The sequence below is a fragment of the Amphiprion ocellaris genome, chromosome 10 (genome assembly GCF_022539595.1).
Source record: "Amphiprion ocellaris isolate individual 3 ecotype Okinawa chromosome 10, ASM2253959v1, whole genome shotgun sequence".
NCBI lineage: Eukaryota > Metazoa > Chordata > Actinopteri > Pomacentridae > Amphiprion > Amphiprion ocellaris.
This window is the reverse complement of record NC_072775.1, coordinates 22347102-22367755: the sequence shown is the minus strand read 5'-3', so window position 1 is coordinate 22367755 and position 20654 is coordinate 22347102. Positions and strand designations below refer to the sequence as shown.

The 20654-nt window shown below is 38.0% G+C and overlaps 1 protein-coding gene across 6 annotated transcripts in view; it reads left to right on the top strand.

The window, feature by feature from the left end:
• Positions 1–20654, top strand: part of pde1cb (phosphodiesterase 1C, calmodulin-dependent b) — a 124449-nt gene that overhangs the window by 16916 nt on the left and 86879 nt on the right. For all 6 annotated transcript variants that reach the window (XM_055014142.1, XM_055014144.1, XM_055014143.1 and 3 more), the window contains 2 exons: positions 10620–10670; positions 11603–11768. In XM_055014142.1, coding sequence (XP_054870117.1) covers positions 10620–10670; positions 11603–11768 — 217 coding nt within the window. The remainder of the gene's footprint in view (positions 1–10619; positions 10671–11602; positions 11769–20654) is intronic.

Below are 20654 nucleotides of genomic sequence, written 5' to 3'. Positions count from 1 at the left end.
CCATCCTGTTTAGTAAAGTAATTATAAGGTTTGCTTAAAACTTTCAACATAAAACTCGTGGTTGTTTGAAAGAAGAAGACATGATTTGAAACCACTCAGTTTTAAAGCGTTAAGACGAATAACTTGTAATACTTACTTTTGGATGCAAGACTTCGAAGACAATTCGACACTGAACCAGAGAAGGCAGGAAACTGTGGCTCGTCATTTTTGTCACACCCCTATCGAGCTGTCACAGCAGGGGTTTTGCCACAGTTGACAGTAAACACCTGCTGTGACATCAAGGTCTGAAGCTGGAAAGCCTTTAAGTTCAACTTACAGACAGAGGCGTCAACTTCATTGTTAAATAACCTTTCAAATAGGTTGTATTTCTTGATGGAGAGCTGACAGTTACTGTTGACTTATTTTAAATTGTGTTGTGTGAAGTGGTTAAAGCTGCAATAATTGGGAATTTTATGCTAACACTCAGGCAGATGATGATGTGTTGTGTGAAAGCGGTCGCTCATAGAGACAAATCCACAGAGAATTATTGCCCAGGCCCACGCATGCCCCAGCTTTATATTTTTTTTCTGCTCTTTGTTTTGGTTTTATAGCCTGCAACTTTAGTGCACTGGTTTATTCTCATAGCTCTAATCAGCAGACAGCTGTTTCCAGTTAACCTTGTCTGATAAACCCTGGCAACTGGCTCAGTGCCAAACAGCAAAGAAAATACAATTATTAAATAAAATTAAACATAGCGGCACATTTAGCAACTACTGAGCAGGATTCAGGTGTTGGCAGAGACCTGAAAAGAGCTAAAAGGAGAATGATTGTTGGACTTGAGCTGGGGATCCATGTGCTGCATTGCTGTTCACCACCATAACTTTTAAAGGTCAGGTAAATATGTCAGCGTTGTCCTTACAGGTTGTTTTGCTGCACCCAGGTGGTCAAATATATGAGTTTGCACAGTTTTTTTGTTCTGGCTTGTCGTAAAGACACTGACATTTTTTGCCAAATGATTTCTCAGAAGCAAGAAAATAATGTAATTAAATCTGTGACAAGTGTAGGAGGTAGCTTTTAAATAGTATTTAACACTGGATGTTAATAATGTATACATGAATATAAATGTTTTTATTGTTTGATGGTAACAGCTACACTGTATGTCCTGAAAATTTCTGTCAAGTTTTCCAACTTTCTTTCAGATGTCAACATATAACTGTGAGCCGAAGACATCTCAAATCAGCTTCTCCACACAGACAGACAGTCCCAGTTAATACTTGGTCTATGGCACGCACTGAATATCTGGATGATATAATTAAACTGATAAGAACAAAGAAATGTTTTAGGGTTTAAGGTGGCACAGCATGCACCAACAGAAAGAGCTTTTAAGACATATTTTTTGAAAGGAACTAAAAGCTACTCTTAAAGATTTTTATCATTCCACAAAAAAAACAGACTTTGGATTTTTCCGCTTTCATGGCCACATCCTGTTACCCTTTAAAAACCTGCACTCGTCACATGTGGTCTATATCACGACCATGCTTCCCAAAAGCATGGCAGTTGTCATGGTAACGTACAAGTGTCACAATCAATTGCTCACTGGGCCTAGGCTCCAGTCTGCACAGCATTTTACCAATCACCTCCTCTGAAGCGTGACTCCTAAGCACTGGCGCCTCATTGCCTGGCTGGACTCCTTGTGTTTTCTCCTCTATTAAACTCTGAGCGTCAACTGTAGCTGGCAGCCTCTGCTCAGATTCTGACTGAGGTGTTTTGTCATGTGTTAGGCTTATTTAGCTTTGTTATGTTTGTGCTGATGATACGAGGCCCATGTGGAGAAAACTGATTTGAACTTTTCAGCTCATGTGCAGGGATGCAGAGCATCCAGGCTCCTTTTATAGCAGACATGCCATTTTTTTCTGTGTTCCCATTCTGGTTAATCCATTTGCATCTTTTCTTTTTTTATCATCTAATCGTGCTATTCAGTTTGTGTCTGTAAAATTTTTCTGGGTGCCAATTTTGAACAAATTCAGGCTCTTTTGAAAACCGAAGTTATAATTACCCACAAGCCCTTTTGTCTGTTTTTTTTTTTTTTTAAACATTTTTGTTAATAGCTGTTGTAAAGACTGTAAATGGTTGACACATGATCTTAGTCGATTGCTCTCCTGACATGTCTCTCGAAAATTCTAAAACAAATATGAGAATATACATTATTGTGTATTTTCTACTAAAAACAGTCACTATTTTACCGATTATATTGCTTGAAAATGTAACAAATAACGCAGTAAAGTGTGTAGTCCATTATCCTCAAAAGCACATCAGAATCCATCTAAAACAAGTACACAGTGATATACTAGGATACACTCACAGTTTCTAACATTAATGACGCACAAAATACACAATGTGTATGTGTATATAGATTTATGATGAAAGATGTCTGTTTTACAAGTATATTAGATTAATATCTGGCATGTTATATATAATGCAATACATTTAATTAAGAATAATAACAAATGTATGTCTGCCTATAAGCATCACACTTCAGACACTTGGGATTATAGCAATCCCTACTGACCTTTTCTCCCCATTTCATGTGCTCTTAAGGTGGTCTTAACTCGTGTTTGCCTTTCCAGACTCCTGAAGGGTGCGTTTTGCTAAATTGCTCTATTGGTATATAACTGTAAATCAATCATATTAATAATAATTTGTACCAAAGTGACATTTGTGAACTGACATGTGGCGAAATTGCTAGTGCTGCCATTAACAACTATTTTTCTGTTTCTTAATCTGTCGACAGTTTTACTAATTAATCAGTTAATTTAAATGATTTGTTTTCCTCTAAAAGAGCAAAATCTCACCTTAACCAAACCTTTTCTGTGAGCTTCATTGTAAAGTACTTTGATTGCTGCTAATTTAGAATAGCACTATATAGGCACAGACCATTTCCTATACTCTCAAAGCCTTTGATCTTAGAAATTCTTTACATTTAACTGCGTAAGACTCTGCTGCCACTGCCGTTGTCCAAACGTTAGTGCTGTAACACTAGAAATTACATTCCAGAAATAACTTTCTCTCACTTTCACACCCAATTAAAATGCAACAGTTTTCAAGCATGCACTGCTTCTTAACAAATATTAGACTGAATACAAGTTTAAATGACCAGATTCGATTGCTGTGGATTTGCCTTTATTCCCATGCAGTGCAACAGTCAGAATGCATTAAATCATGGACAGGTTAGTGATGGAAGCTAATGTCAAGACTACATGTCAGACAGAACATCAGACCTTTCCAGTGTATGATTATTGGGGTTGTGTTTGACCATTTCTGTGATTTCCCTCTGTAGCTCACTTCTTTTTTCATTTTTTTCACAAATCCTTTGCCCTTTATTGTGGATTAGTGAACTAAATGTAACGCTATGAATGTCTTTGAGGAGAACGGGTTTAAAAATTTTGATTACTGAGCACATTTTTAAACCGTGTCATATATTTACCCTCTCTATGATGGCTGGCTCTTCACTATGCCTTTGGAACAACGATATGCACTTGGATTTATGATGTGGTTGAACAGCGTGTCATACAAACCACTCATTTTCTCGTACAATACTGCCCTCAGATTGTCGTTATAATGGCAACTCTCACTCTGTCTCTCGCTTTCTCTGTGTTCCTCTTTTGTTTTGGATGGAAGAAGAGCAGCTAAAAACAGAAGGGCACCGAATCAAACATCAGTGGGCACAGTGGAGAAGTTACGCACAGACTTTTTACACACACTTATTTCTGTTTCCATGGTGAGACTATAACGCTGTTTGCTATGTTCTTCATTTCTGATGACATACATGTCATCACACAACTTTTTTTGTTGCAGTCTTACACTTCCAGTAGCCCAATGAAACGGTTTTCCTGCCATGTTTTTGTCAGACCTTCTCAGGAATGCAGGGACACAGAAGACATTAGCACACAAACCTATAGTGTATATATATTACATAAAAACATTAAATAATGCAATCGTAATTGTTGTCTACAACTGAGTGTATTCCAGGAGGGTGGTCTAACCAACCATGAGTGCTGAACTCTGAGGTGTTTGAGCTAGACAAGTTTTCAGATTCCACAGCAAGAACTTGTTTGAGTGAAATCATTGTAGGTTCATTCGGATTACAAATTGCCCACTGAGAATGTTAAAATGCACTGTCTGGTGAGTGCTCATAATAAAATATTGTCTTGTGAAGAAACAGCAAAGATTCTTGTTACACTTCAGTGGAGCAACAAATTACTGAACACTACTGAACATGCAGCCTGCAGATGTATTTTTTTATTTTTTTGAAAAAGAGCAGCACATTAGCAGCAGTGAAAGAGAGTGAAGCTCGAGTGGAAAAAAAAGACCGACTGACTGTGTCACCGTTTAAATTTCCAGCACTAGTTATATGCAATATAATGCAGTCAACACTTTGCAGACTTATGCTTCATAAGAAGATGATAAATTAGTGAGTATTACACTGCCAATAAATAATAATCATACTCCTTAGACATGTTCCCTCTTATCTACTTTTCAATATGGAATCAGGGTCACATTAATACATTTTTAAAAAAAAAAACATTAATCCAATTGAGATTTTGTTGCTGAATTTGAAAATGGCTGTTGACTCATGATCCATGTGCACCCTAACAGAGCTTGAGTCGTAGAAAAATGGGGTAAAAAGCCACTCTAGATGTGCACAGCTGACTAATTCCTATCTACACCGCCTCAATGCCATAACTGTGGCCATTTACTAGATACGAAATACTGTCTTAAGAAGCGTGGATGAGGACTAGAGGGCAAGAGGGATACCTTTGCACTCGGGTCAGTTTTGCCTTTCATATCAAAAAGTCTTTTTTGGTAAATTCTTGTCAAAAAAGATACAATGAATTGACCATGATTCCCAATGAAGGGGGTATATACTATTTACAGGCGCTGTATGTTGTGATGTGGTTTGTCGTCTGTAATCTGGTGAATGTAAATCCTGCTTCTACCCACTTTTCTTACGCTTAAGTTACTCTTTGCCTTCTGTATTGTGAACTATTCCTGAGTGAAATAGAATGTATGGGCTGGGTTGAATTAGAAGGGTGATTTAAGTAGAGTCCCTAATATATTATTAGATCACTCACAGTGTGCTACAGTAAATAAAGAGGACAATATTCCAAATTTTTGCCAGCTGAAATCCAAACACGTCTTCTGTTATCATATTTTCTTGTAACTACTCTCACAAGCTAATGGTTTAATGCAGTTTTACATACTGTGTGGGGTTTACTTGTCAACCCAAAACACATTTGATTAAACAGTTATGTAACCGTCCCAGAGTTCCAAATGGGTCATCAGAAATATTTACAATTCATACGACGTGTGATTAAAAAATTTGACTTAGATTTAGAACAGAGAAAAGTAAACAATTAACAAAGAAGAGAGAAGATTAGAGGAAAGTTTGTTTCATTTCACAGTGTCACTATTCATGAGTCTCAGTCTCACTCTGGGCAGCAGTTTTGGAACAACTTGGAAAACAGACTTTTGCATCTAACCTTGTCATCTTCCAACAGCTACTGACTTACATACAACGTCTGAGGATAATCTGATAAACACTATAAGCCTAAATCAAACAATATTGTTTGTGTTCATCACAGGAAGAGGACGAAGGCAGTATATTATCTGTTAGTGAGCGAAATTCAAATGAGGCCAGCAAAATGCGCAGACATTCCAAGTCACATACAGCCACTTGTACGCCTTATCTTTTGAATGCCTCGGTCTTGTAACAGAGTAAGGTATTATTAGGAGGAGGGGAGTCTGTCCAGCTCCAAAGCATATTTTAACACAAGAGACAAGAAACAAATTATAAATGTAGACCTGTAGGCTGAAATGATAAAAGAGGACTGAAGAAAAATGTTAAGCTCATCCAAAGCTTGTGAATATGAATCACAAACAGAAAATGCCATGTCTGCAGGTACCTATTTTAGGATGTTATCATTCAGTAAGTTATCGGACATCATTCCTATACACATGTTCCAGTATGAACCTCGTCCACCTTTCTGTAGGCTTAGTAGTAGTAGCCTATCTCCTCAATTAACTGTGCTCCATTATAACCTCATTCAGTAGCAGTGTAAACACGATTTCACACTTACAAACAGGATAAAAGTTCTCATTTGGACATTTCAGGGATTGGTGGTGGTGTAGGTCAGGAGTCTTGAATTTAAGTTCCAATTTTGGCCATAATTATCAGATTTTTTTTAACTTAAGTCTTGTTTAACTTTCACTTGCTGTTTTTCACATTTTCAGTTGTTGCTTGGTTAAGTTTAGGCACCAAAACTGCTTGGAGAGGTTTAGAAAAGGGTGGTGGTTTGGATTAAAAAGCACTCTGTCACTACATTCAACTCAATTTTTAATGTTTATAGGGTAATGTAGATGATGTTAATTACAGTAACACTACATTAACGCATTTTATCACTGTATTTTCAGGATAAAAACTGAATGAGCTAGTCTTAATTTGAAGGGAACTGGGTGTTTCTGGTGGGCCAGTTATAAACGTTTGGGGAAACAGCGTCAGACTGCTTTTTCATTTCAGATATTCTTCCTTGTAGTTGGCGTCACTCTCAGGGTCGACAAAGGCCGTATTAATGTGGCATCACTTTCTCTGAGTCGGGAAGTCAGCAGGTTGCAGAACTAAGCCTTGGGCATGCAGATGTTCTGGATTTGGTCCTGCTGTGGGCCAGGTTGAGGATCAGAGGTGTTGGGTCGGCAGCGAGGTTAGCAGGGCTGCAATCTTCAGTCTGCAGCTAAAGCACAAGCTACCTGCTAAATATTTTTTTCTGTTAAAAAATCTAATACTCCACACAAGCATTTTACTCATCATGGGCAAATGTATTGCTCAGTGTAGACACAATATATCTGTAAAGTGTCGAACAGTCGGGATAAAGTGAGAACCGGTTTGAATCAACTGCAAAGTTTTTCACTGGAACCCGAGAGCTGTTTTTTTTTAACCTGCATATTAATGCGATGGAATGACTCCCCATTCACAAAGTTACCTTCATTTACAGTGACACTGTGCACCTTTTGTGAATGAAGCCAGTTATAATGGGAAAGTAAAATATACTTCACTAGCCATTTCTTAAAGGCTTTCCGCATAGAATAATTTGTTGTAAGAACCCTGCAACTGTGAGGTGTTCTTCTCTGATGAGCCTTACAGTTTTTACACAGCTGTGGCTTCACAAAGGGCAATAAATGTTCAAATAAAGGTCAAACTTCCCTGAAAGACTGACCAACAAGTATTGTAGTTGTTGTATATCAAACCTACAGGGGGCAAAAAAACAACAACCAAAACAAAACAAAACAAGTGTTGACAGATGAGATGAGGCTTAATCAAACCTCCTTCTATTTGAAACCTTTTCATAACAAATCAAATTCACGTGTTATTGCTGTGAAGAAATTACGGTTCCACTTTCTGATGGGGTCTCATTTATAAAGACTGTATAAGCTGTAATTGATGGTTAACAAATTGTTTATTTATGCTTTGTCGATCAGTTATAGGCGAGTAGCACGTAGCACAAGCACTTAGCGTTTACTTTGTTAGCCCTCAAATGCATACATACAGCCATAAATATTGTTAAATCATGAACAAATTGCATGTTTCCCCACATATAGTCTGCAGTGATTAATGTTAGTAAGCTGTTAGTAAAGGATGTGTGAGATTCTTATTTTGTTATAGTCAAAAAAGTTAGTTAGCCACCCAAATAAATCATTAACAAACTGTTGTACAATAAATAAGCAAGACTTGATTTTTAAATGTCAATAATCTGTTTTACAGTCATCCAAGGGAGAGTTCTTCCCTGTGTCAGCAGGACTGGAGAAGGATTTATCACAACCTGGAAACTCAGAATGTGTACTTTTGTTCTTTCAACGACTTACAATCTCAATTCAGTCTTTAATATTAATAAATATAGCAATGAAATTACATTCAGAGCATTCATACACTGCATAGCAAATGATGTAATAAAACTACGGCAGTTGTAAGAGCTCCAAGCCGCTGCGTCTGTGCGCCGCCATCTTGTCAACTATTCTAAAAGTAAATGAGTATTAACAATTAATGCTACAATTTGCAACTTATAAACACTTTAATATTGGTTCTTATAAAAGGAAATAAGTGACTGGGTCTGCAAAGGAGTAGTTGTACTAGCAATAGAGAGAATGTCTTGAAAACAGGCTCAGGTGTTACAGCCATCCATAAAACACGACTGTCTATCTTTCCAAAGCAGCAGAGCCCATAGCAGAGACAAGCTTTACCACACATGTTAAATTTACGGTGATGCAGCTACCAGGATCACAGAACCATTGCTGTGTTGCAAGGTTTCTGTACATTGGAGCTATAACTAGCGTTGATGATTAAAGTAGACTTTTGGCTGATCTGTGTTAAAACAAGGAGCACTTACATTGGCTAATTTTGTTAGTCTGAGAGGTTGGATATATAAAGCAAACATCCTTCTCTTTGAGCTTTAGCTCTAATCCTGACATTTGGTAAACATTTATTGACTGAGTCAGTCTGAGAATTTATTGACTCAGCATCTAATTGCCAAAAGAGGACCTACATCTTGAGGCGCCTAATACAGGGTGTCCCGAAAGTCTGGACACATAAGAAACAACAGATTAAATATGGTTTTGTCGAACGAAGAAAGAGTTGAACTGGTACTTCTTAGTGGACGTTAAGGGATGGACATAGTGAAAGATAGCAGATGAATTTAATCTTTCAACAAAGCCATATTCAATCTGTGGAGGCAAGAACATTAGAGTTAATGAGATTATGTGTCCAGACTTTAGGGATACTCTGTACATTAGTCTCAATATTTTGGTACTGTTCCATAATTTGTAGTGTACAGTAGTTAAAGGTCCCATTCATGAGATCTGAGCATCTATTTCTGAGCAAGTCATCATTGTGCTACAAAAGAAACTGGACATAGTTGCTAAAAATGATGAAAACTGTATGAACTATGTCTTCTTCTGCACGTTTCTCTGATGCTATAGCTCAGACAGGCCAAAATTCAACAAGTTCTTCATTCACAGAAGCGCTTCTTCACATCTCTTCGCTTGTAAATGTCATACTTGTGTTGTTGATCTGTTAGATCTCTTGTCTCTCTCCACTCATGCTTAAAGGTCCCATATGGAGAAAATCCATTTTTATTGTCTTTTGTATGTTTTACAAACTTAGAGGTGCAAACTGAAGGCTGTGAAAATATGAAAATGCGTACTGGTACTATTGCCATTCTTTATGTCCTCCCACCACCAGATGGACTCCCAGCTTCACAGATCAGTTTGATTGTTGTCCTGTGAGTTACCAATAGTTGTCCAGCTAAAATGTGCATAATCCTGTCCCCTCTCTGCTCACTGCTTCCATGGTACAGCAATGGAATGAACAGCTGTCTAAACTCAGTTGGTGTTTATGTCTTCTTCCCTCCTACTCTCTGTGCTCACAAATACTGTATTTTAATACAGCTAAACTCCCAATAAAGTTGTTCTTATGTACCTGTGTTTTCTGCTTTTGTTCTGAGGCAACAGAATTAGTGTGAAATAGTGACTAAAACACAGCCTATGAAGACTGCATATTAACCAGCAGTCACTTCCAAATCCAAATTCCAAAGTTCTGCTCTGCACCGCAAAAATACTGATTTTACAACCCCAACGTTGTCTGACAAACTCACCATACAGTTCAAGGCGACAAAATGTCCTGGTCTCACACACTTGCTCATGTATGCGTCAGTTGCCATTGTGAACCCTTTTGAGCCATGCTGTCAATCACTGACACAGTCTTCTGCCTGAAGGGGGCAGGCACAGCAGCAGCTCAATTACATTTAAAGCTGCAGACACTGACGCAGCCTGTTCAGAGCAGAGCTAAAAGCAGTGGTTATACAGTCATTCAAAAACAAACCATCTTTGCTGTATTTTGATTTGAAAAAATGGGAGACTTTCATTAATTTGCTAAAAAAAAAAAAAGGTGGGGGTGGGTGGGTGGGTGGGACCTATAACATCAATTAGTACAATAGTGCTGCTATGGACTTACTTACGCATTCTGCACAATCTTTACATACTCTGCAGCGTTTAGTGGGCAGAGATTCCAGCAGAAAAGCAGTCTCTGAAGTGACAGCAACAATTATAGCACTCTCCCCATTATTTAAATCACCCCTCGATGCAATTCTGGGCTTTATGTAACAGTAAATGACCTCTCTGACTCTCCCCTCCCTGTATTTCACATTTACTCATTTTGATTCACCATTCCTTTTGTTTAACACAACGAAATAAATGTCAAAGCCACTGATGCCAGGATGAGTCGCACGGAGATTCATTTCGCAGATTGTAAGATAAATGTTGTGATAATTATCAGAACTAATTAACTGAAGAATATAACAAGTTCCCAAACCACAGATTCATATGTAGCAATTATTTGTTTATTAGCAGTAATTAAGTCTAATATATATTCAGTGTGTACTCATGCTGTTTTTGTTGTACAGTAAAAAACAAAGAAAGCGATGTGAAACATTTAACAGCACTGACATGCTAATGACCTTGAATAGAGCATTCTTTACAAACAAATTTTCTGCTGGAATAGTTGAATCTTTTTTTAATGTATTTTTTCCCTCCAGTGGCAAATGAAGATGCAGAGAGCTCCGCCAGACCCCAGGCCAGTTTTGCACGTAAGTGTAATGTGCACACTATTAGTAACACTTCAATAGTTAACTGAACTCCTTCATTTTCGATCAGTTCCCCATTCATATCAAAGCGTTTAAGGGTCATTATACCCCAAGTTCAAGAGATAGTATATGGACGCTTCAATGCCATAGAGATGAAAGGAAGTTAAAATGAAAATACCTCTGAAGCTTTAAAAAAATTTAATTAAAAAACAATACAACTAGATTTAAAAAACAAAACATAAGTTTTTCACTGTTAATAAAAATTCACCCACATATTTTTAAATGTCTTTAGGAACATAATTAAATGACAGAAAGAGAAAGTACATTTTAATGACCAATTATGTTTTTTGTATATTCCAGACGGGGCTCTCCATTGCCTTGAAAATATAATTTGTCATACATTTACAGCAGATTTTAGGATCTAATAGTAGTTTATGAGTTGATAGAGGCTGAGAAACTGACCTCTAAAGTCACTTGTACTAACATAACCAGTTGTTTTCTGAGTAGTTATGAACTGCTTTCATTGGGGTCGCAGGGAGGCTGGAGTTTATCCCAGCTGACTTAGAGTGAAGGCAGGTCACACCCTGGACAGGTCACCAGTCTATCACAGGACTACACAGAGAGACAAACAAGGACACTCACAATTGCTTTCAAAGATCCACATCGAAATAATCCAAGATAATTAGTGACAGCATTCATCCACATGGGGGCAGTATTGCAGAGGCTCACAATTCTCTTACTCCTTTTACTGAGATTCTAAAAGCTATGGACTTCCAGTGGAGACAGAGCAATTGTTCAGAGGTTTTTCTTCACAGGAGAGTAGTACCCACCTAGAAAACAAATGCAAGCCTGATTCACAACACTGTAAAAAAAAAAAAAAAAAAAAAAGAAGTCTTAAACAACACTAAAGCTCTTTTTTTTTTCTTTTATTCTAGGCTCAAAGTCCCAGAGTGCTTTGTGGAATGCCATCACGGCAGGGATGGGGATCAAAGGCAAAGAGCAGAAGGCCCCCCTGAACGACCCACGAAGTCCTGAAGAGATTCTGGCTGATGATCTACCTGCGACAGATGAACCAGATGCTACAGAGAAAACTGCCATCAGGTTTGCTGTTGTCGGCCCGAAAATAGTTACTGCTCATTATTTGTTGACAATCATGAATCCTGTGTCAGGCTGCAATGGGACATCAACAGCCGTGTCCAGCTCATTATCTTACTCAGGAGTCATTTGCATTTTGTTGATATCTTTTTCTGTGGTATATAGTGTGGAAACAAGACGATGTGAATGATTGTACATCATTCTGCGTTTTGTATTTGCTTGATTATTGAGCTGGCATGTATGAAGCTGGGTCTCTGCTTGTGTTCTATGGATAGTTTGACATTTAGCATTCTCGATATACGTGTGCGCACACACAAACACACACACACACGCACACACAAACACAGTGGTAATTGCTATGTATGGCTGCTGACCTCAAGGGACTTCACCATGATTGATTCCACCTTGATCACAAGGACTTCAAACCACCATTAACATAATTTGTTGTCACTTTTAGAATATTGAATGTCTTTTAACGTCTGATTCCAATTAACCTTGATGACTCTGGAGACTGTTACAAATGCCGCAGGTGGCGAGAAGTGAGCAGAGGATACTAAAAATGCACATAGTACTCGATAACAAGCTTTTGATTGTATGCAAAAGAGACAAGGAGTTATGGCCTGCTGATTTGGACTGCTTTTTCTACATGTCTGCGTAGTAAATATTTACAGGGAATCCCAATTTGTGGGATACTTGGTGTGAGATTGTGGAAATCCCATCTCATTTTCCTTTTTTGCTTTCCAGAGTCTAATTGCAGTAACACAGGCTTCCTCTCTGGTGCTCCTCCATGCTATCTCAAATTACAGTGCTGTTGTTCTCTGGTGTAGTCTCCCCCTGAACACAGAGACCTTTTTCCAGAGGAGGGTGGTGACAAGGAGAAAGTGATTTTCCACTTGACTGGACTAAGTCTGTTCCTTCATTTAAAAGCTATTGCTCAGATTTGAAAGAAAAGCATAGACGGAGCAGGGCAGCTAAAAGCACTCTCACCTTCCCTGGAGGAAACAGTTCATTTGTCCCTAAAGATACTGACTTATTTCAGTGTCATATATTAAGCCACAGCTTTGGCTTTAATCAGGGTGGGAAACATCTGCCAAGCATGAGGCAAACACTGCAAAATCTTTGCATGACTGGCTCCTGACTGGCAGGGGAATGATTAATATCAGTGGCACTAGCAGTGCAAAATATGCAAAAACAAATACTCCAATCTCCTTGTTTTTAAAATAATATGACTGATGAAATAATGATTGCAGCTAATGAATGTGGCCTATGAATGATGGTGATGTCATGGTTCATAAGATTTTCCAAACTCCTCTCGTTCCTTACGTGTTTGGGAAATCTCTCTATAGTCAGGGGATGTCTTTGGCCAGGCCAACAGTGGTTAATAGAGGGCAAATCCGTGGGGAGTTGCAGGGATCTACAACTGAATGACAAATGGCAAGCTTATGGTACCGGGTGATTAAATGACCACAGAACTAGCAGTAATCCATAAAACGATGTAACCACAGTGTCACCTCCGAGGCCAGAGCTGCCTGTTATCCTCTAGGCGATGATAATTAGATTTTATTGGAGAATGGAGAGGGGATCACATGATGTGTAGCAGGCAGGATGGGAGCGAGTTAGTTAAAGCACTGGACGTGTTGACTGTCATAAACTGGAGTTGAACGAAGGTAAAAGCCAGCTGATGTCGAGGTGAGGGTAATGAAATTGTCCTCCAGTCAATCCTCCATTCACAAAGTGACTTTGTTTGTCTTTTTAGCCTTTTCAGATCAGCTGAATGGCTACTTCAGTTGAAATTGTTTTAAGATGGTAACTGCTGTTGAAACACGTTTGAGTGCACAGTTTGTAATACAATCAGGGACTGAAAAACAATATGAAACCATTAGTGTATAAACAAGTGCTGACTCATCTGTGTGACTGGTGTCATGTTGCTCATTAGGGATGCCCTATGCATTTTAGAGCACTGACTAGCAGATCAATGGGTTATACTGTACTTTCATGTAGAAGCTGAAACCTGTGGAGTTTTTTTTTTTTGAATGAAATTGCATAAAGCAGACTGTTTTGTCATTATTTAACTTAAAGTCATATCACTTACAATTTGCCCATTGTATCCACTTTATGTTGTTGATGCAGTGTTACAGAAAGTCACAATTTGAAGTTGTTATTGCTATAATTTCACAAATTGCTTTACAGTAAACAGAAGTTCTAATTAACATATCATTTTCGTTTCTACAAAATGATTGTAACAGTTCTGTTTATTTGCCTACTGACATAAATCCTACAGTTCACATGAACATTACATTAGTGTGTGACAAGGAGTGTCTGTACATCATTTTGATCTGCACTCACCTACATGCAGTTCAATAGTTTGACTGACTGATGGATTGGTTTTTGTTTTCATTCAAAATTACTCCTCTGCTGCCATTAGAGCTACTTTATTCTTCTCCCAGAGGAGGGAAAGTGAAAGCTTTTGGGAAAACAATTATTCATTAATTAAAATGATCTTTTGCTGCTGTATTGCATTCAGGTTAATCATTCGTTGAGATTTAATGGTAATGGAAGACTTAATGGGGTGTAGCAGTGTTTTTAAAAAAAGATATATTTCTGTTATATTTGATAACAATTTTACTGTGATTAAACCTGCAGCTGCAATTGTAGTAATGTGTACTGATAATGTAATTAGAAATACTGCAATTTTGAGGCTATTAGTAGGAAGGGAACAAGAAAGAATGGTAATCAGTGCATAATAAATGACTGATAAGCAATGATTCATGGAAACTGATTAAAAATTAATGAAATATATTATTTTTTCCCAACCAACAAAGGAGACTGTCAAAAACACAAATGTATCATTACAAAGATTCATCAGTAATACTAAATAGAGAGCTACGGTCTATTAAACTAGAGACTAATAAGACTACCAAGATAACTAAGTGCTCACTCAATAGTGACTGGTAACAGAGATATATACTTACTGGCCACGTATCAGGAAAAAAAAAACAACTTTTAATTCGACCATCTTTTCTGTTAGCACCTCAAATACAGTTGTACACAGTAACATCACTACACACAGTCACATGCAGTGACCAGAATCAGCACAGGCACACTTAAATTTAGTCGTTCACGCATGGAGCTGAAACTCTTCTGTGGTCAACAATGAGATTTATCTGTTGGTTAATTGGATGCTGTGTGCTGCTGTGAACTTTGCAGTCGATTAAGGCGGCTGTCTTCATTGTGGCAAGCCCACAGTTTCTAGGGCTGACCCCTCCTTTGGCTGCAGCTGCAGGTTGATAGACCCCTGCTGACATCCCCTGTGCAGTGACAAGCTCCATCACTAGCCTCACTAGCTGGTCAATGAGCCTCCACTGGCCAGAGTGACTGGAAGCACATGGAAAAATGGCAGAGCTATTGATCAAAATGATTGAGGCGTAGCCTCACAGTTGTGATGTTAAAGAGCCGGGGCACTGCTGTGTGCCACATGACGCTGTATATTTCTGGATTTGACTTTTGCACAGTGTCATATACTGTGTATTATTGTGTGTAGGAATGGGCAGTGTTCTTAGCAACAGGAAACAAAACAATAATAGAATGATCAGATGAGCTGTGCTGGGTTGGCAGAGTCTGAAGTCATGTTACTACAAACTCTTTAGTTATTGGCTGAAGTATAGATCAATAGAGGCATTAGGATATTTTCCATCCTGGTTACAGTTGCCCATAATATTTACAGTATGAGTCTGAAGGTGAGTGGAATAGAAATATATATTTTTTCAGTTTCAATTCAATTCCATTTTATTTATATAGCACCAATTACAGTTAAAATTGTCTCAAGACACTTTACATAACCCATATGTCTGAACCCCCAGAGCAAGCCCTAAGATGACAGTGGCAAGAAAAACACTCCCTTTTAATGGGAAGAAACCTTGAGCAGAACCCGCCTGTTTTATATGGGGGGACCCATCTGCCATTGGCCCACATGTTGAGAGGGACAGAAGAGGTAGAGGTGGTGGGAGAGGGAGAGGGACTGGAGAAGAGGGAGGTGGGGAACAAGGAACATATACAGCTGGATACATGCATGATTGCATGATAAGATAGATGATACATACAAAACACAAGCTAGCACTGAAACTGATTCATAAGTTTAGTGTTTTTATATATATATATATATATATATATATATATCAAAAAACAGACATTTGTATAAAGTTCAAAGAACAATGAATGAAGTCCAGATATAACATGTTATATGTAGCACATTACTAATCAGTAAAGTGTATTTTACTTTGATGTCTGCAGTGATAAGACCAGTTGAACTTCTTTGATGGCATTCATGAAAAGGCTGAAACTACATTAAGGGGATTTCTTTGGATATGCCCTGTCCCTCACATGGCACCCTTTGACCTCACTCATAATAGTGTATTCACTTTGCCCACAGAACAGCTTTTTAACATAATATGTGGATTATAATCCGCTCACTCATGACATAAGCATTCCTGTCTTTGTAGACTCTGCCACTGCTTTACACATATCTTATTGTCGAATTCATACAGTAATAGGATCAGAACAGTTAAAGACTGGAAGGCATATAGTGGCGGGGCGGGGGGGTGGGGTGGGAGGGCAGCAGAGTATTGTATCTGTGTAGCATAAGCTGTGATGTCGCTTTGAGCTATGCTGGTTGCAGTGAGCGTGTCATTTCCTGAGCCTCGATCCTCAACAGGAAATCACATCTATCCTAGACTTTTTATGGGAACAGGGGAGCCAGAATTTGCTGATGACAGAGTAGAAGTTAGAACATGAATCAAACGTGTGCCAATGATCACGTCCTCATGAAAACTGGCTTTTAAATGAATTCCGAATGCTTTACATTCAAACTTATGGTCTAAATTAGGTTGTGACCAGATATTACTGATACTTCATTTATTTTACTTTTGTTTAAGGATAATACTGCACACTATGAGTTTTTTTTCCTCACCTGGTCAGGTTAGTGAAAGCCCTTTCAGGTTTGCTTAATCAATCCTAAAATAGGAGATGGAGAACAGACAAACAATACAAACAGAACAATGAACATTTCGGACGTCAGTGAGGCCAGCGGCTGCAGATCAGAGACATGTAGCTCTAGATCCAGAGACATCCATGATAAGAACAAACACAAGATCTCAGAGAGAGTACAGGAGAGGAGCCAAGAGCATCATGGGAATCCCCCAGCAGTTGAAACAAACCTATAGCAGTATAACTAAGGTACAGCTCAGGTGATCCCGAGCAGCTCGAAATATAAACTTTGTCAAACGTTTTAAGCCTAATCATTTAAAGTAGAGAGGGTGTCTGCCTCCTGAACCCAAACTGGGAGCTTGTGGGAGATTCTACAACAGAGAAGCTAATAACTGAAGGCTCTGCCTCCCACTCTGCTTCTGGAAACTCTGGGAACCACGAGTAACCTGCAGTCTGACAGCAAAGAGCTCTGTTAGAATGATATGGTACAATAAGGTGCTTGGTCATTAAGAATTTTATATGAGAGAAGCAGCATTTTAAGTTCTATCCTGGATTTTTCACAGTGCCAATAAAGAGAAACTAATATGGGAAAATTATGATCGCTCCTACTGGTTCCTATCAGAACTGTGGCTGCAACATTTTGTATCAGCTGGAGGTTTTTAAGAGAGTTATTGGGATAGCATGATAATAGGGAATTACAGTAGTTTAGCCTGGAAGTTCCAAATGCATCAGATAGTTTCTCAGCATCACTCTGAGACAAGATGTTCCTGATTTTTACAATATTACGCAGATGAAAGAAAGCTGTCCCACTGACTTATTTTATATGTATATTAAAAAACATGTCCTAACCATAAATAACTCAAAGGATCTTTACAGTTGAACTGGAGGTGAAGTCAGTGCCATCCAGAGTAACTATCTGGTTAGATAGTGTGTTTCTGAGGTGTTTAGGGCCAAATACAATAACCTCAGTTTTGTCTGAATTTAAATGAAGAGAAGAAAATTTCAAGTCATTCAGGCCTTCATGTCTTTCAGACATGCCTGGAGTTTTATGACCTGATCGTTTTCATTTGGCTTCATAGATAGATATAGCTGGGTGTCATCTGCATAACAATGAAAATGTATGCAGTGTTTCCTAATATTATTGCCTAAGGGTGCCATGAACAAAGTAAATATTATTGGTCCAACACAGAACCCTGTGGAACTCCATAATTAACTCTGTTGTGAGGAGAAAAAATATCATTAACATGAACAAACTGGAATCTGTCTGATAAATATGATTTTAACCAGTTTAGCGTGATTCCTTTAATCTTAATAGTGTGTTCCAGTCTCTGTAATGAGATGCTGTGATCTGCAGTATGAAATGTAGCACTGAGATCCAGTAGAACAAGCATAGCATATGTGAAAGAATGCTGACAATAGTCATTGTACTTGCAGTCAAAAGTCTATTCATTTCAACAAATAATATTTTGGGAGTATATCTTCTTTGTATTTGCTATCACTGTTGTTAACATTCGCAAATGTTCAGTTGTTAGACTACAACTGGACAGTGGTGGAGAGGAGGCTGAGGAATAAAATCTGCATCATCCTGAGTAAACAACCCCCCAGATATTTAAAATATTATATAAATAATATTTGAGCTTTCTTTTATGCTGTTTATCATGTTGTTTTGCACTACATGTATGTTTGAACACTGTAAATACCTGAACTTGTTTTGCTCTTTTGCTTTTTGGTCACTAGTATACTTTTCTGCATTTCATGTGCAGTAGATTTTTTACCCAATCATACCTTTTTGCGCTATTCTCTGCTGCTGTTCACACCCAAATGATCCAGCCTGCAGATCAACAAAGTGTTATTTTAAGGAGTTAATAAGAATCTGTCACACACAGCTGATTGACAGGCCATTACTGTTGCCAGCTTACCTTTCATTTTTTTCTCCTTATTTCATACGCTTTCTAATATGTTGCCCTGAATACATTTTCACATTTATTCAGCTTAAGGCGCTCTTCACAAAAACACACAGGTGCTGTGCTGAACTCAGATTTAAGGCGAGCACAAAGAATATTTCCTTCTTCAGCTGATTAATCGTATGGAGTAAATACTATGTGTTGTCTGAGGCTTTGGCTTTCAAGTATAATGAAACCAAACACACCTACCTAAAATAAAAATAAAAAATAGAAAAACAAAAATTAACTTTTTAACTTTACTTAATATTATTATAGAAATATAATAATAATAATGTTATATATATATATATATATATATATATATATATATATATATATATATATATATATATATATATATATATATATATATATATATATATGTGTGTGTGTATCTTAAACTGTAAAAAAAATTATACAGTTTGTAAGTGGTAAGTAAAATGTAAACAGTATGAAGTTACATTAAACCAAACCTATTTTTCGGTGTATGGGGACTTCAAATGATATTTTTGTTAAATGGCATCAGTGTTTACACCTGTAAGCTGCATTAAGTTATTTGTTTGGGTTATTCAGTCTGTATTTAGCCGATATGATTTGCTCCCTCACAACTCTCAGCAATACCCCCAGTTAACCTCTCCAGGAACAGTATCTCCAGCTAATAAGCTTACAGAACACACTGCTCTCCATCTGTTATGTGTGAATGGCAGATAATAGCAGTAAAGCAGAGTTTAGCAAGGTCAGAGGAGGATTTAGCAAGTCAAAGTGACAGAAATTGTAGATCCTTTCAAATTTAAAAGGCGAATAAATACTAGAGTTATATTTGTCAGATGGTCAGAAATATGGCTCTATTGAAAGACATTGCTCTATGTAGCGATAAAAGCAAGCAATTGGTCGTAAATATATTGGCCATAACAAGCTCATGGCATCTTGTTAGTACATCAGATTTCTGTCCCTGTTAGACTGCAGTAAAAACAACATAACCGGGTGTCTACAGCCATGCTGACACCCACGTGGCTACATTTATTAAGTGCTGAACCTAACATACCAGATACATGGCTTCTGTGTGCCAGTCTCTTATGTAGACATTGAGATACTTCAGAGGAAAAGTCACATAAAAACCTAATAAAAATAAAAATCCTCCTGTAAGGACCTTGAACATTTGTGGCAAATTGCCTGACAATCATCGCATCAGTTGTTATTAACATAACTACATATGTTCATATCTGTTGACAAGCTGTCAGCATATTTCACTCTTAATCCAAAATGCCAACCACACATTAATTCTGTGGTGCAACGGCAAAGTCAGGGCTCGATAAAATCAGTAGGCTTCATCCAGCTGGCACCATGAATATCTGTAAAATATTTAATGGCAATCCAACAAATCATTGTTGAGGTATTTCAGCCTGCACCCAAGTGGTGGATTCATCTGACAGATAAGGGCTTCTGACATGCTTGGGAAGAAGGGGCCAGATAATAATCATTATATTAACAAACCCCGAATCTATGCTACATAAACAGTTAGAAACTTTTTTTTTTTTTTTTTTTTAACCACTTTGATGGCTTATTGTTTCAAGTGCCATTTTTCTACTCAGACTTGATTTCTTCCCTCCTCACCTCTGTCCTCACTTCAGCTGCTGCATCACCTTTGACCGGTCAGAATCCGCCTCGGGGATGAAGTAATAGGACGTTTCATCTCTGGAGTGTTTTTTCACCTCCATCACTCTGCAAATACGTAGAACTCTTTGGCTGGGTGCCCTCAATTTCTCCCACCCATCTTTGTAGCTCCACTACTTCCAACACCCAAAGAGGAATGAAGCAGTGATGGGGAATCATATTTTGTGATAGATGGTCTCCACCAAAATGTGGTCATTACTGCAAAGGCGATTGCTATTTTGATGCATAGATCTCCTTATCCACTCCCCTGGAAATTTAAATGAGATTTGAATTTTTCATGTACCTCCAAATG